Source organism: Phalacrocorax carbo, chromosome 2 (assembly GCF_963921805.1).
Source record: "Phalacrocorax carbo chromosome 2, bPhaCar2.1, whole genome shotgun sequence".
Lineage (NCBI taxonomy): Eukaryota > Metazoa > Chordata > Aves > Suliformes > Phalacrocoracidae > Phalacrocorax > Phalacrocorax carbo.
Genome location: NC_087514.1, coordinates 665,361 through 682,137, shown reverse-complemented (window position 1 = coordinate 682,137; position 16,777 = coordinate 665,361). Strand labels below are relative to the sequence as shown.

The 16,777-nt window shown below is 63.8% G+C and overlaps 1 protein-coding gene across 4 annotated transcripts in view; it reads right to left on the bottom strand.

The window, feature by feature from the left end:
* MROH1 (maestro heat like repeat family member 1) overlaps nt 1–16,777 on the bottom strand; it is a 56,240-nt gene that overhangs the window by 3,416 nt on the left and 36,047 nt on the right. For all 4 annotated transcript variants that reach the window (XM_064441930.1, XM_064441932.1, XM_064441931.1 and 1 more), the window contains 9 exons: nt 16,283–16,448; nt 15,307–15,503; nt 7,692–7,829; nt 6,256–6,370; nt 3,953–4,099; nt 2,117–2,305; nt 764–916; nt 509–643; nt 135–237 (listed from right to left, as the gene is read on the bottom strand). In XM_064441930.1, the coding sequence (XP_064298000.1) occupies nt 135–237; nt 509–643; nt 764–916; nt 2,117–2,305; nt 3,953–4,099; nt 6,256–6,370; nt 7,692–7,829; nt 15,307–15,503; nt 16,283–16,448 (1,343 nt within the window). The remainder of the gene's footprint in view (nt 1–134; nt 238–508; nt 644–763; nt 917–2,116; nt 2,306–3,952; nt 4,100–6,255; nt 6,371–7,691; nt 7,830–15,306; nt 15,504–16,282; nt 16,449–16,777) is intronic.

The window sequence follows — 16,777 nt, the reverse complement described above, 5'->3', positions numbered from 1 at the left end:
CCCTCCCGGCAGAGCAGGGACCAAAACCATTCCTTCCCAGGACAACAGGGACAGGTACGCGGCCCTGCTGGGGAGCGGCCACCCACGCCAGGCCCCCGAGGAGCAGCCTGGGAGCAGCCCCCCAGCAGCCTTACCGATGAACATGGGCGCCGCCGCTCGGATGTCCACCCAGTTGCTCTTGAAGTAGAACAGGTTGGTTAAGATGAGGCGGTTGAGCATCTCCGGGTAGCTCTGCATCTAGGAGAGAAACAGCCGCCGAGGAGGTCACGCAGGAGACGAGGCCGGCTGCCTGCAGCACTGGCACCATCTCCTGGAAGCCCGGCGCTCCTGGGGAGGCTGAGGTCAGGCCAGGAGCACACCTGGGCTGGGGGGAACGGCCCTGTGCGGACGCAGGGACAGGACCCCGAGGGCCTTACGGACCAGCAGCCCCCGCACGAGCCTCGCCGGGCGGCACCGAGCCCCGCGGGCAGTGCCGGCACCGGCGCCACGGGCTCTGGCAGCCGCTCACCAGGTGTTTGCAGACGTTGTTCATGAACTCCCCGTAGTGCAGGCTCCTGTCCTCCCGCAGGTGGTTGAGGAACATGTCGCAGAGCCCCTCGCAGCCCATGTTGGGGCCACACATGCGCAGAGCAAACTTGCAGGCCTGCGGCGCAGAGAGGGGAGGCTGCAGCGCGCGCTCGCGAGCTCAGCACCGCGCAGCATCCCCGTGCCGAGGCAGAGGACCCCCGTTCCCGCCGGCCAGCACGGCCAGCGGGGCACTCACATTGACAACCTCGGGCTTCGGGTCCTGAAGGTGCAGCAGCAGCGTCACCAGCCCGTTCAGGATCTGCTCGAAGAAGACTTCGCAGTTGCCTTCGCTGAACTTGGTCAGGTTGCCGAAGAGCACGATGGATGACTGGCGGAGGTCGGACTGCTCCTGCGGGCGGAGGGGGACAGCAGGGCTCAGCGGGAACCGACCTGCGCGGGCATCTCCCGCCTCGGGGGACGCGCCTGGCAGCGCTGCTCCCACCGCCCACCGCCTCGCTTCCCAGGTTGGAGGGCATCAGACCAGCAAGAGACACGCCGCCGTCTGTCCTGAAGCCTCACACCTCCTTCCCAGGCTGCCCTAGGCCTCAGCTGCAGGACCTCAGCTTTATTTTTTTGTTTTGAAAACCATTTTAGATGATTCCTCACTAGGAAATAACAAAACGACCCATGGGCTGAGGACAGGCTCTGTTGGAGGTGTAAATTCACTCCCTCCCATCTGATGACTCTACGAAAACACATCCCCCCGCCTCTTCATCCTGAACTTCGGCCATCATCATCCCCGTTTGCTCCTGCTGCTCCAGAGCCCCACCACCAGCCAGCGGGGAGGTGCTGGGGACCGAGCTCGGGGATGGGGGTCTTCACACCACAGCCGGCTCCAGCCCTTCGAAGGGGCAGAGCCGTCGCACGCAGCTGGGGAGGCAGCTGGGGAGCTCCTGGCTGCGGCTCTGCTCAGGCCAGAGGGAGCAGCACCGACGACGGCACCCACAAAGCCGGAGCGTGGGGCGCAGCCAGGGCCTGGCCCAGGGGGACGCCCCAGCCCCGGCGGGACAGCAGCAGCTCAGCGCAGGAGCAGAGGACAAGGCTCAAGCCCAGGGACGGGCTGCAAGCTGAGCAGGAGAAGCATCAAAGCATCTAGTCTCCCCGTCGTGATGCTGGAGGGGTTTTGGGGACCAACGGAGACTGCTAAAAGGCAGCAAAACCCCGCCGGGGCAGGCACCCACAGAGGCCTTCCCAGCTCCCCACAGCCTCGCTCTGCCCTCGCTCCTACCCCAGGGCACCCACACACCCCAGCTCCGGCTCAGCCCCACGCCCAGAGCTTCCTGCCACCCAGAGGAGCCGAGGTCCAAGCAGACAGCGCGAGAGGACCCCCGCATCCCAACCGCCCCGTGTCCTTACGCAGCCTGGGCTGAGCTCCCAGCCGGGGACGCGGTGCCCCGACCTCCCTCCCCGGCTCCGCAGCGCTGCCTGCACCCAGGGACGTGCCCCGTAGCATCCAAGCAGGCTCCTGCTCCTCCCGCGCACGCTCCCTGCGTTAAGCAGGGCAGACAAGCCGTTCCAGCCACGCTCGGCCTCCCCGGCACCGCCTTACACTGTCAAAGAAGGGCCGGATCCTGATGGCAATGTGGAGGAGCATGGACTGGATGTCTCTCTCCTCCACGTGATCCAGGAGCTTGGAGAGGCTGGACATGGCCTCGAGCGCAACCAGGTTGTGGGGGTCGTCTTTGTCGTCCATGCCGTTGACCATGGACGCCAGGAGCTTGGCCCCGTGCTTCCTCACCTGCAAGGGAAGCGGCGAGAGAAGGGGCCCCCGTGGGGCGAGGCTGGCAGGGACACGTCCCCCGGGTGCCCTGCAGCAGGCTGCTGCCCCACGCCGCGCTTCCAGCCAGAAAGAGCTGGAAGGAGACTTAAATTACGACCGTTGTGGGCAAAGCATCTTCGGCACAGGCCAGTCATTGCAGGCGGTAACTGCTTACCGCAGTCACCGGTTCCCCTCCCGCTGGAACCATCAACGCAGTATTTCACTGTGTAATTAGAGCTGGTGTACACACAGCAAAGGGGGAAATAAAGTTTGCATAAGCCACGTTAAGTCTGCCATCACTTAATTCCGAGCGCTCCACTCTGTAAACTATGCCGTGCTCCCCAGCGTGGCTACAGAGCCCAGGTGGGAAGGGGCAAGGACAGACGGACGGACTGCTGTCCCTGAGCCACCTGGAACGGCGGGAGCACTGGAGCCCGCCCGGACGCACGCCTGCCCAGCCTCGCCGGGCTGGCATCGCTCCGGGTTGCCCTAGCAGATCAGGGACGGGAGCACCCGCAGCTCGGTTTGGGAGGCAGCTCTCCCGATGGGCTGGAAACCCGGCTGCCCTCCGGCTGGGGTGAGCGGAGGAGCCGGCGACAGCGCATCGCCGCCGCCGCCCTCCTCATCCTCGCAGGGCTGCGCCGTCAGGGCGGCCGGTTTCTTGCCTCCCCGAGGCAGCGCTCCGTCTTGCGCAGCCCAGGGTGCTGTTAGAGCGGCGGCTCTGACCGGGCTACGCCAGCAGAATGGTATTTTTAGTAGCTACTTATACTTTAGCAGCAGATCGTGGTAGCGTATTGTCTGTCTTGGGGCTGGCCCGCCCGTGACCTCTTCCCGGGGTTTGGCACGGGCAAGCAGGGGAGCGGGGCGCCTGCCAAGCCCCCCGCGCTGCTGCCGATCAGCCGTCAGGTAAGGAGAGCTGCGGGGTCGGGCCGGCAGCCCCAGGCAGCGCGATGCTCCCGCGCCGGCGGGGTTTGCGGCGTCGGCTCCTCTCCCAGGCAGGAAAAGGGGTTTAAGGGGGTTTAAGTCGCTGCTTCCCGGCCGCGAGGTGCGTCGGGGACCAGGCGGGGACCGGCCACCCCTGCGCATCCTCAAGGTGAAGAGCTGCGAGAGCCCTGTGCCGGCCGCTCCATGGACGCGCCTCCAGCGCTTCGGAGCGTGGGGATACCGGCCCCTGCCTGCCTGAGCCCCACCGTCGGGACTGGGGATTGCTTTGCTTTTAAGGATCCCTCTGTCAGCCAGCAAAACCACCGGAGCAGCAGGAACAGGCGAAGGACTCACGGGGCTCGCACAGGCGCGATGCTGCTGCCGCCGTGGGCAGCCCCACAGGTCACCTGGCGTGTTCGGGCCGGCCAGCCTCCCGCCAAGGGTGCCAGGCTTTCCCCCAAAGCCAGGCTTTGACAAAGGCATCTCCTAAAGCAATCAGAGGTCTGAACCAGAGCAGTCCCGCAGTGGCAGAGATGTACAGGTCAGCTGCCGCCTCGGTTTTGGAGGTGCCGTCACCAGGGCGAGGAGGTGGCCGACTGTCCTGTCTCTGACAAGCAGCATCTCCCGGTGGGGACGTGCTCCCTCCTCCCACCCAGCCCCGGCCGGGCCCCTCGGGCCGAGGAGCACGGAGTTCGCTCTCACCTTTTCGGGCGAGCCGGAGGCGATGTTGCCCAGCCCTCGGAGAGCCAGCTTCCGCACCAACATGCAGGTGTCCTTCTGCCTCGCTGTCGTGTTATCCATCATGGTCTCCAGCAGCATCAGGTCGTTCACCACGTTACTACTGAGGAGCTGAAACAGGACAGAGCCTCAGCATTGACAGCACAGGGGCCCCATGAACCACGACAAAGATGATGGCTGCGTTTCAGATGCTCTTAATCCTTTACGCCAGTAAAGGATCCCCAGGAGATTTGATTTGCGCCCCGGCTCCCCCCCAGAGCCTCACTCCACAGCCACCCCATCCAGCGACAGGGCTAGGGGAGCCCTCAGCTCCTGCGCCCCCAGGTAAGCACTTGGATTTGGGGGACCTGCAATAACCTGTAACATGTACATCAAGAAAACCAAGGATCCCAAAGCGGGAAGAAGCGGGAAGCCCGGGCGAGCACTGACAGCCGGGAGAAACCCACAAAACAGCTAAACCCTCTCCCCTGAGAGCACCTGCCAGGTGAGAAGAGGTGGGCTATGAAGAAGTCGGGGCATTTACAGGGGTGGAGGGCCAAAGCGCGTCCCCTGGGCCATGGAGCGGCCAGCGGCGCTGCCCCCTGCTCTTCCAGAGCAGCGCAGGGGCACCCGGAGCCACCGCGCTCCCCAGAGCCCCTGGGAGCATCCCCAGCGGCTGAGCAGCAGTGGAACCGGAGCTTTTGGCGAGCAGCCCCCCCGTTCCCGGAGCGCTCCGAGCGGCGCTGGGAGGAGCCGGCCAGGCAGAGACTCAAGGAGGCTGATTCAGGAGACCTGGCTGGAGGGAGACGGCAGGGCTGCTCTCCCGCTGACCCTCCTAACCGAGCCCACGGGTCGTGGGGAGAGCCACGTACGGAAGCGGGATGTGCTCCAAGGAGCGCTGCTGGCGCTCCCCGGTGGGGCCCGGCTCATCCTGGATGGATCAGGCTCTGCTTTATGGAACGGAGGTTTAACCACCGGCAGCGCGGTCGGCAGGACCCCAGCGCTGACGGGGCACTCCTGGGTCAGCGACCACCAGCGCGGCTGCTCTGGGGTTCGGCTACCTCTGGGGCAGAGCCCTGCTCTCCGCTGCTGCCTGGCCCCAGGGCAGGGGGTCAGTGGGGCCGCTCCAGGCTCCAGCTGCCGCGAGGGGCTCCCCACATGCACCCACTGTCACCTGCACCACTGCAGAGAGCCCAGGAGCCCTGGGGCTGAGAGGGACCCCGCGACACGAGACCCAGCTCCCCGGAGCCCGATCCGCGTGCAGGCAACCGTGGCGCAGGCACAGAGCTCAGGCCGGACAGCCGTGGGCAGCGAGGGCTGCCCGCAGCCACGTGCAGGCACAGACGGCACCCCAGGGCTGCCCCTGGGTCCCACGGGCTGGCACGGAGCGCCCCGTCCCGCTGGGACGAGGCAGCGAGAGCCGTCCCGGGGCAGCGGCTGCACCTCTGCTGCCGCCCGGGGCCCCTGCGGAGGCTGGGGGAGCGGAGGCCGCCGCTCAGCGGCCCCGTGCTGCCCGTCTTCCTGCCGCTCCAGCCCAGTGGCCGTTCCCCTCCTCGCTTCCCCTCTGTCATCTCCGTCACTGGCACAGCCGAGAGAAAAGGGACTGAGCTCTCACCTCATCAGTTTTGAGAGAGGGAGACACAGGCATTTGCTTCCTTCCCCTCCAGCTCCACGGTGAGGCAAAGCTGCTATTTTAAACCCTTTAAGGATGCAGAGAGCCAACCACACTCCAAAACTAAAGCAGATTCTGGGACAGGCTCCAAGAGCCGGGCCGGCAGCTCCCCCAGCCAAACAGAAAATAAAAACAGTGCCTTAATCCCAGGCTGCTTAAGCAGCTGAGAATTTAAAAGGTGGTTTATAAGGGGGGATATAGTTCTGCATTGTTGGCATAAGGCGCTCCTTTATGTAACAAAAACTCCTCGAGTGGCCCAGGGCTTTAAGGTGGTATGTACGGAGAGATAGTGTTACAGTCTGCTGGCTGCGCTGCCGGCGAGGGGAAAGGACTTGAGTCACTCCATTCCTTAGGGTGGTACGTAAGGACGGAGTTACGGTTTGCTGGCTCATGGCGGTGATGTGTTCAGAGTTGGACTCCTGCAAGCGCTTCTCTGCCATCCCCTCTACCAGAGGGTCGGGAAGCCGAGGAGGACAGGCAGAGCCCTGCTGCAGCTTAACCCTCATCCCGGCTGCTCTCCAGCCGGGCAGGGAAAGACAGACGGACGGCCCGGAGCCAGCCTGCAGCGGTGGCTCGGCCGTGCTGCTGTGCCTCCCCACGTCACCCCCCCGCTCACCTCGGCGAAGAAGGCGGTGGTGGTGATCCTCTGGCTGTCGAGGACGCTGCTTAGCGTCGGGATGAGGTTCTTCACGATCAGAGGGAGCCGGGGGCCGGCGTGTCGCGCCATCGCGCTGCGAACAGAAGCGTCGCGCGTCACCCGCACTGGCTGCCCGCACCGGGGGCTACGGGCGGCCTCTGGACCTTAGAGGGGCTTCAAGGAAGCTGGCGAGCCCCTCCACCCAGGGGTCTGCAAGGTGCCAAGCGCAGCGAGGGGCTGACACCGTGCTGTGGGGCATCAGTGGGCTGCCAGAACGTGCCTCTGCCGAGCGCCACGTCCTCCCGTGCCGCAGGGCGGGCAGCCACAGCCCAGGGCGCTTCGAGCACCGTGAGCAGCAGCGGGGCCACGGGCAGCGCAGGCAGCTGCCATCGCTCCGCTCGCGCGCCTGGGGTGACCGGAGCTGCCGGAGCTGCCCACCTCTCACGCCTCCGCGCCCCGCTGCCGTGCCGAACCAGCACGCTGGCGGCCAGGACAGAAAAGCCCTGGCCTGGCATCGTCCCCTCCTGCCACCCGCTCGCCTGGGGACGAAGCGCAGGGCAGGACCGAGCCCGCGCCTGGGGCGTGTCGGGCACCCTGGCAGGAGCCCGCTCCGGCGGGCCTTGGCCAGGAGGGACGGCTTTTGTTTTGGATGAGACGCTCTCAAGTATTTGGGAGGTTCAATAAAGCATTTTTGCGAATACTGGAAAATCCCAAACCGCTCGTCTCCTCTGCAGCCGTCCAAGAGCTATTAACGGCGCTGGGTGGAGGGACAGCGAAGTCCCCGGCTGAACCAGGCTCCACCGAACCGGGCCGCGGGCTGTGGCCGTCCCTCGGCCTCGCGGCCTCACGCCAAGCCGGCTGCCGCTGGCACGAGGTCGCGCAGCCGCCGCGGGACGGGCAGGCAGCTGCCAGCCGGCCGTCCACAGGGAGCGGGCGCCGCTGCGATACCCGCTGAGCCGCACGGACGTTTCGGCGGCGGCGAAAGGAAAAAAAATTTCCACCCGAGACCTTTTGGTGTCCGTCGTACCTTGGTTGGACGGGAACCGCGAGCTTGAGGCCTGACAGGAGCACAGCCAAGCCGCTGAGAGCGGGGAAGGTTTGGCTGACGCGCCTGAAGCTGCCGCACAGCCCCAGCGAGGGGCACGCCGGGGAAGCGCGGGACGGCGGGCACAGCGCAGCGGGGCCGACGGCAGCTGCCGGCTGCACCCAGCCCCACCGCCAGCCCCTCAGCAATGCTGCGGGAAGCCAGCGAGACCCTCCACGGGCTTTGATGCATCGCAGCTCCCCCGGGACACGGCGCAACCCCCTCCCCACTTGCCACGGGGTGCCGTCCCGCTCCCAACGGCCGCGGCGCGGCTCTCGCGCCGAAGCTAGAGGAGATACCGGAGAACCGGCGCGCGGCGCCAGCGCCTTACCCGGCGAGCACAGCGATCCCGTCGTGGTGCCTCTTCGGACTCGCCATCAGCTCCCAGCCGCGGGCACTGCCCACGGCCCTGGCGACCTCCTGGCTGCCTCCCCGGGCCAGCATGACCTTCAGCGTTTCCACCGCGCAGCTGGGGAGAGAAGCGCGGTGGTTAGGTTGGGGCAGGCTGCCTGCCCTGCCCGCAGCCCTGCCCGCAGCCCTGCCCGCAGCCCTGCCCGTCTGGCAGGTCGCAGGGCGGCGGATGAGGGAACTTCTTGCCCGGGGAGCGCTGGGACACGCGGGAGGCGTGCGGGTGCTTGAGGACGGGATGAGTTATGCGAGGGCTTTAGCTGGAGTGAGACGAGCCCATAACTCACTGCTACTTCCATTTACACCATGACGTTTGCTGTTAAAGTGATCCAAGACAATAGACTGAAAAGTAAAGAAGTCCAGAACTGCTTTAAGAAGGGTTTTTTTGCATTAATATTTTATAGGTAGGGATTATTTTGCTGCGAGCACAGAGCAACATATGGGAAACATACATTATCCTGTCAAAACAAAACAAATATTAGCGATGGATAAATCTCAGCCTTCAATACAAGCACGAGGAATGTAGTTACCACACACACAAAGAAAACATCATTTACTAAGTGTCTCAACGCAGAGGTCTTTCAGCTTATGAGCTGAGTTCCTGCTATTTTCGGTTCTCATAGGGACGGGCCAAGCTGCGGTGACAAGGGACCGTCCCCGGGAGGCTGAGGCTGGGGGCAGCCCTGGGGCTCCGCCGCAGCCCCGTCCTCCAGCGGCTGCAGGAGCCCCAGAGAGCCCGGCTTGCCTTAACGAAGGCCACCCAGTCACGTCCAAAGCTGAGATTAACGACAGAAAATAAACGCCGACCCACTGCACGCACAGAAAACGCACCCTGCCGTGCCAGACCTGAGGCTTTCAGCAGTTTCGTACCGCGCTTATCTGCGTGTTTTATCAGGAGCCGGGGCTGGGGTCCCACCAGGGATGAGTGCCCCGAGGGCCCACCCACGCAAGCGGAGCATCCTTAAGGGCCGAAGCTGAGCACCTGCCCACGGCAAAAGCCCAAGGAGCAGGAAAGGAGACAAGCAGAAGAATGCAGGTTTGCTCTTCTGCTTGGCAGAGCCACGTCTGGCGCACAAAGCAAGAAGCGTCCGCTGCATCCCCGTGAGCCCGAGCAGAAGCTGCCCGGCCCCGCGCTGCTCTCGTGCATCGGGCACGCACCGGCCGGTCAGGCAGCACCGGTCCGGACCCGAGGGGCAGAGGGTGCACAAGCCTCACGTCTGCCCTGCAAAACCCACCCGGAGTTGCCCACGGAGGAGCCGTCGAGCCGGCTCCGTGAGCAGCGGCAAACCGAAAAGCAGGACCACAAATGCTCGCTCAGCCGTTGTGAAAAGCCCAGACTGGCGGAGTCTTTCAGGATGCTTCAAGCATCCCCGCATCATGACGGCTGCAGGACAACAAGGAATTAATTGCTAATTAAAGAAAACCTTAGGCAGAAGTATTCTTCCACCGTCTGTCCACGCCCATCTGCCGGTATACGTAGCAGTCCTGGGTCTACTGTTTTGGAGCCCGGCCACGCAGGCCTTCGGAGTTTTTCAACCACTTTTCAGCTAGAGACAGCCCGAGCTGCTGCCGCTCCCCCGAGGCGGCTGCAGCGCTTCCCTTCGGTTAGCTGTAGCCGAGATGACTAAGCGACGTGCAAGGGTCTCCACTTAGAGAGGTCCTTCCACGGAGCAAGTCTCTGACCTCAAACATCCCTTCCAGCAGCCTGGAATAAAGCCCAGGCTCCCTTTCCATTACAGCAGTTGGTTTAGCGGGGAGGTACAGCGTCCACTTCACAAACTCCTGTCCACTTGGCGCAGGAGACCCAGACACCTGCCAGCTCTGCCAGCCCAGGAGCGGGCAGCTCAGCTCCCCGGCAGCCAAACATCCCCCTCCAGCCTCGGCCGGGGCAGCACGGCCCTGCAGACCGGGTCCAACACAGCAGAGCTCTGCACGGGCTCCAGCACCGGTGCTCAGCAGATACGCGGCCGCACCTCTGCCTACGGCGTGCCCATCCCCGTGTTCCCGCTCCCCGAGGGCACAAATCATCACCGCACACAGCCACGGCGCTGGGCATTTACCAGCTCTCGGTCCATCCAGCCCCAGACGCCCGAGCCAGCCTCCCTGCCTCGAGACAAGGTATCACAGAATCACAGAACGTCCTGAGCTGGAAGGGACCCACAAGGATCATCGAGTCCAACTCCTGTCCCTGCACAGGACAGCCCCAAATTTACACCTAATCCTGGCGTATTTATCCAGTATGTCTCCAGTCCTCTCAGCCCATTCCTGGGGTCCTCGCCCTCGCTGGCAGGGAGACCCTCACCCCCAAAGCCTAATCGGAACTGCCCTCCAGCTTTGGTACAACGGAGATCCCCTGCAGCATCGCGAGGACCACTAACATTTCTGCAGAGCAAGAAAACTCCATAAGCCCCAAAACTCAAAGCTTGCGTACAGGTGAACCTGTAATTTAGTCCCAGAAAGCTGCAGTGGGATTTGTTGTCTTGCAGCTTAAGAAAACGGCGACCAAAAAAGCCTCCTGGCAGATGCCCACAGACAGCGGAGGCCAGCGAAGGCCGAGGAACTTCCCACCAGCTCCTTGGTTGTGGACACGGTCCGACAGGCACCGTCCCGGCACCAGCCCGTGGTGGGCGGCTCCCCAGGAGGGACCATTGCCAACGCAGCCCCCACGCGCCGGCTGCGGGATCCCCGCTCCACTCGAACCTCCCCGAGGTCTCGGCTGCCAGCCCGCAGCTCCAGGCTCTCCCGCTCCTCAACAAGAGCTAAGGAGCCCGGAGCGAGCGCAGCGGGTTAGCCCCCACCCAACCAGAGGCTGCTCCCGCAAGACGGATAAAGCCGTTCATTCACAAGGTTTGCTTTTTCCACAGTGTCCTATAGACACTTCCTTCCTTTCCAACAAAAGCCCGGGTCTTCCAACCTCCCTTTCCTGCCAAGCTATCATATTCACCTTTACCATCTCTCTTTGGCATTTAAATATCGTGAAGACTTAGAATTCAAAACGCGTACAGGAAATTACTTTGATATTGTAACCAGCTCCTGGGACACGGCTGGAATTTCACATCCCCGCGGTTTTTTCTCCGCGTTGGACCAAGACTGTTCCCCCTCCATCAATCAGCGATGACTTCATGGACGCGCGGCCACGGCTACCTGCCTGCACCCGTGCGCGGCACGAGCAGAAACAGGGCTCGGAGCGGGACCACGTGCCGTTCCCCGCCCCTCCGGTCAGTCCCCGGAGATCCCTGGCAGGAGCCGACGTGACGCGGCCCCTCTCCCAGCTCCCCAAAAGCAGGCAACGGCACCGGGGCCTCGCAGCTGCGATGCACGTCCAGGACGCGGCTGCTCTGTACCAACACCTGCCAAGATCAAGCGGAGATTTGAGAAGCGGCGCTCAGAAACCCACGGCAGCGCGTGCGTGCCGGCCGCGTCGGGGGAGCGGCGACCGAGGAGCCCTTTCCCCTGTTGAGGGCGCGGACGCCGCTGCCACCCACCGACTGTGGCCCCAAGGAGCGAAGCGGAGCATCGCCAGCACGCCTGTATTTGGACTAGCCCCGGCGATGCAAGCTGGGGGCTCGGGCCAGCGAGAAACCCCTCTGGTACAGCCCTGCCCAGCTTCACCCAGCAAAGCCCAGGACCAAGCCGGCCGCCTCGGTCAGCGGCAGCAGGAGGGGGCCAGCCTCTGGCAGAGCTGCTCCCCGGGGGCTGCAGGAGAGGGGCCGGGGGGCTCCCCCATCCCACACCTTGGACTGGGGTGCCAAAGGGCTGCTGGCTCCCGCCGATCTTCTGGCTGGCACGTCGGCTTTTCCTGCAATGAGGATGCCGGGACTCCGGCATCCCCAAGGCTCGCTCTTGGGATCGACGGCTGCCTTGCTGCCGGGGGAGCACCCAGACAGGAGCCCGGGGAGGTGCACAGGCTCAGCCCCGCTCCACGGATGGAGCGACGGTCCCAGCAACAGTTGGGCACGTTCTGGTTTGTGTCCCCAGCGCTCTTTGGAGCCCAGACGCTTTTGGAGGAAGAGCAGCCATTCCTGGCTCTTGTGTCTCCTTCCCAGGAGGCAACCAGTTGCTTCGAGTTTCCTTCAGTACTCCCCGTGCTGTGGCAGGGGGTCTGGCTGGGATCTGCCCGTGCCGCTCTTCCAAGAGCCATCAAGGGGGAAGAGCATGACGAGAACAGACAGTTCTGGCTGCACGAGCCCACAGCCACAAAGGCAGCGCTCCCGTTGCGGGGGGATCTGCACGAAGGCACCCCGAACCGCGGCCGCTGCTGTGCAAAACACCCCGAGGGAACGGGGCAAGCGCCACAAGCTCGGGGAGTAACGCCACCAGCGCCAGAACAGCCACGGGGCAACGCGTGCTCGGCCTTAACCACCCCGCTCCTCCAACACATCGGGTTCGTTTAATTTTGTTCTAACATGTGGTCTAAATAAAACACTAATCAGATAGCAGCCCTGCCATCCAGCGTAACAACCTGTTTCCACTCATTACATCTCCCTGCTGGAAAAGTCACCCTCTGCGTGCGCAGCAGCTTAGCGAGGTGAAGACGGGGCCCACCGCGGCACGGCGGCAGGCGGCGCGTATCGCCCGGTGCGCCCAACGCCGCCCTTCCAGTCGCTCCGCTCGGGGTAGGGAAACGGCCTTTCTGACCCATTGGGGTTTGACAAATGAACTGTCAAGCGACGCTAGAGCCCTTCTAGCTCGCTGCCGCTTTGTCTGCCATCTTTGTGGGCTCCCTCCAGGCTTTCTTCTTTTTCTTTTTGTCCCCCCCTAAGACTAATAGTAGCCCATAAAAACCCAAGTCTTGCAATCTACAAAAGGATAACACCAAAAATCAGGGCGCAGCTTCCTCCCCGCGGGCCGACCCAAGCTCCAGGGGAACCTTCAGGCACTGAGCAGGTGGAGGGAGCAAGCAGGTGGCTGGAGAAGCAGCTCCAGAGGAGGGTCCCCTGCCCTCCGGTCCCCCGGAAAGCCTGCGGCACCTCCTGCCATCGCTGCCTCGGGTGTGGGTTTAACCCCAACGTCCCCATAATTTTGAAGTGCTTCAAAGCAAGCGCAGGTACCGCTCATCAGCCAGACCATGTGCTGCAGGTCAAGGGCAGCACCAGGGCAGAGCCGCCAGAAGCGGGGCTGAAGGCCGAGGGGCACCAGTGCTCTTTCAGGCACCAGATCCAGTGCAGGCAGCCGGGCCGGCTGATGCGCTTCGGCACCCGGCCCAGCCCCGGAGCAGCTCCACGAGGGTCCCCAGGCGGGGTGGGGACAGAAGCAGGGCTATCTGCATCTTATTCACAGCCACACAGCCTACGGAGGCTGAAGAGACAAGCCCTGGTCCTTCCTCCTACGGAGCAAGGCACCCCTAAGGTAGCCCAGAGGCGCGGGAGACAAGAGCAGCCCCATAGCGCTGCTCGGCACAGGCAGGCTCCCGCAGGAGCACCGGACGGAGCCACGCAGGGCACGGGCAACGGCGGGAGAAGCAGCACTTTGCACCAACCCAGCACGACGCCCGCAAGAAGCTGGAGACCTGCCTACCTCGACGGGACACGTTCCCGGGTCCAGCAGCCTCGTCACACCCTGGGTTACAGCCTCCCGCTCCCGGGAGGGGACGCGCTGAGACCCGGGGGTGGGAGAGCCCTGCAGCTCGCCTAAGGCGGGCTCTGCCTCCACGGCATCCCACCTCTCCCAGCACGAAGGCTCTGCCGGAACGGTCCGGGAGCTGACGATGCTCGGCCCTGCGCTCGCAGGCTCGGCGCGATACGGAACGATGGCCTGCGCCGGACGCGGACCCTGCGCGGGACGCGGACCCTGCACACCCCGACCTGGCGGAGGGGTGCAGCGGTCTCCTCTTCCTCTGCGGCCAGGGGAAAGCCTTGCTCGCGGGGGCCCTTTCCGCACCCTCACTTTTGAAGACGAGGGATGCGCAGGGCCAACACAGGCGCTGCTCCACGCCAGCACACGCCCTTTGGTGTTTGCACCGGGCTGCTTGGCTCGAGCAGCGGATTATTTAGCAGCTACGGTGGCTCTCACCTGGGTTCAGCAATCGGCCCTTTGGGGGTTCGGGGGCTCTCACAACGGTGAAATCTTTTTTACAACAATAATCTTCTGAACTCCAGAAGAGCCAGCCCCAGGGAGCGGCCAGGACCTGAACACACCTTTTAAAAAAGCCTCTGGTCGCAGCCTGCCAGGCTGGGCGGCGCAGAGGCTGTTGGCGTCCCAGGTGGGCAGCGCATCCCCCCGCTGCCCGCCCGGCCCACCGCCACGCCACGCGGCTATTTGGAGGCGTTTGCCAAGACCAGAAGCAGCGAGCCTACGCGCCGGGGCAGGGCAGCTCCTCCGGGGGGAGCACGGCCCTGGCGGGCAGATACCCCAGCCCACAGTTGTACCGAAAGGCTCCGGCGAGGCCCATCCCTTCCAACGTGAGCCGAGCCCGAAGGGGACCCGTGTATTTCTGCGACCCTACGAGGGCCACTTACCAACCTCTGACGATAAAGCGTTAACCCTGGGTACAGCCTTGGCTGGAGGAAGCCAAAGCGTCACGGCTTTGCTCACGCTGGGATGCCGCGGGCAGAGGTCGGGGAAGGCAGAGCTGCCACCAGCAGCTCTCTGCACACGAAGGGAGGCCCCACCTTCATGGCGATCTCCAGCACCGCAGGCTCAGAGGGTGCAAAGGGATTGCCCAAAGGCAACACCACGGTTTTCTGAGCCCTCTGCCAGAGGCAACGCACAAGCAGGAGCAGAACGAGCCAGAAGCATCCGCAGAAGCCGGAGAGCTTGCCGCAACCCGGCGGGGGGCACAGAAGCTGGAGAGCGGTTGTCTGGGACCCGAGGCCCCCACCCCCAGACCCCTGGGTCTCCCTTCCAGCAGCGAGGGTCACCACGGGCTGAAAGCACCGAAGGGGGACAAGGCAGCTGCAGCGGCTCGGCGCTGCCACCGCTGCGTGGGGGAAGACGGCATCGTGGCCCGGCTCTGCTCGCCCAAAGAGCAGCAATTCGGCGCCACCAAGACATGCTGCAGGCATCGATGAGACGAAGCCAGAAAGTTTGCTCTTTCCAGCTTCCCCTCCTCACCCTCCACGGAATCGGAGCCATCCTCCCTCCCCCAGAAACACTCATCCGCCCCCGACGTGCCCAGCAAACCCGCGGGGCCCTGCCGAGACCCGCTCCCGAAAGCCAGCGGGGCTTTTTCGGGAGGCTGCAGCAGTAACCCAATCCGGCAGGGCTCTGGCACCGCGGCCGCCCGAGCTCTGAAAAGCACATCTTTCACTGCGGCTGCCGAGGCGGCTGATTTAATGCTTCCCAATTTAGAGACTGTGTTCTGCAGAGGAAAACACACCAAAAAAAAAAAAAAAAGAAAACCAACCCAAAACCACGAAACCCCAGAGCCCAAACTGCACCAGAGGTCAGGCCGTCATACCTAAGGCGTTACGGCCCGGGTGTTATTACCCAGCCCTCCAGCACACGCTATTGTGTTTGTACAAACAAAAATGAGTTCCACATGGCAGGTAGGCGCGTTCCCTCCGCGCCGGCCGCCCGGCGCCCCGGCTCCGCCGTACCTGCAGGGATGGAGGCTCCGAGGGGCTGGGCCGTGGCTGCTGCTCCTCGTCTCCTTGCTCTGCAGGTTCTTCGGTAGCTGAACACCCACGGTGCAGCTGACGCGCAGCAGGAGAGTCACAAACAACGGCGGGTAGAGTCCCAGCACTGCTGCCCCAGACTCCGGAGCAGACATGATCTCATACAAAGCACATGTGGCCTGGAGAGAGAGCGAGCGCGCGGGAGAAGAGGATTAGGAGGGGATCTCCCACACCACGCTAGTATCTGTTAGTAAATAACCCAGCGAGGCGGCGAGAGGGGTTTTTTCCCTCCTTCCTGCAACACTAAGTCTAACAAAGCATCGGCATCTACCCGCAGCGTAACCTCTGCGTATCCCCACACGCAGCTCGGACGGAGCTACGGCCGCTGCTGGAAGCACGGCTCCTCGGGAGAGCTGGGTGCTTCCAGCTGGGGGAGGTCTGAAGCCTGTACCTGGGGAAGGAGAGCGGATCCAAGGGGTTTTATGGGCAGGAAGACAACGCACACCCAGAGCCCTTCGCAGAGCCCTATTCCGGCCAATTTAAAAAGTCGTAATTACACAGCACAATACAGAGGGGTGTTAAAAACACAGCGGGGAGGGGAAGAGGGTTTGCTTTCAGTGGGGCTGACTCGGTACCATCTGCATTTGGTCCTTCAGAGGAGGAGGAAATTTTCACAGCTGCTTTACTGCTTAGAAAGCTGCCAAGCTGGGTTTATTTTTTCTGAAGGGATAAAATGCAAAGTGGTCTCCCTCGAGGATGGACACCTGAGAGGCTTTTTACGAGCCTGTGGATTAGCTCTAATAGGCATTACACAGCGATGCGTTATTTCCAGAGTCCACGCCTGGCACAAACCCCCAAGCCAAGGAAATGAAAGGAAAAAAAAAGCAAGCATTCCAGGTGTTGGTGCGGGAACGGCATCCTCCGCCGGGCGGGGGAAGGCCGGCAGCGGGACACTTACGGCCAGGGGCAGGGGGGTCGCGATGCGTTCGGATCCGCTGCCCAGCAGGAAGCACTTGCTCTCCTTGTACGGGATGTCCCCGTTCACCTTGTCCAGGAGCTGCTCCAGGATCTGCGAGGTGAGGGTGGGCTCGGTGGCCAGGGACCTCCACATGGTGCACGTGTGGCTGGAGGAGGGGAGGGAGGGGAGCGCTGCTTTGGCACCGGCTGCCGTCGTTAACTCGCTGCCTCGTTCGAGGGGCGGCAAGCGTCGGCCCCCTCCGCGCGCCACGGAACACCTGGGTCACGTCCCCCACCGCACGGGAACGTGCGTCACCGCCGGACCGGAGCTACCGGGCACAGCAGCTCCGCTGCGACGGCAGCTAGTGCCTCGCTGCCGGCACAGGGAGCGGGAGCCTGCGACGGCAAGCCCCGGCGGTACAGCCGTCCTGGGAGGCTCACGGGAGCTGCCTGCAGGGGAAGGCTCCGTGGCAGCCAGCGTGGCTCCGTCCTCACC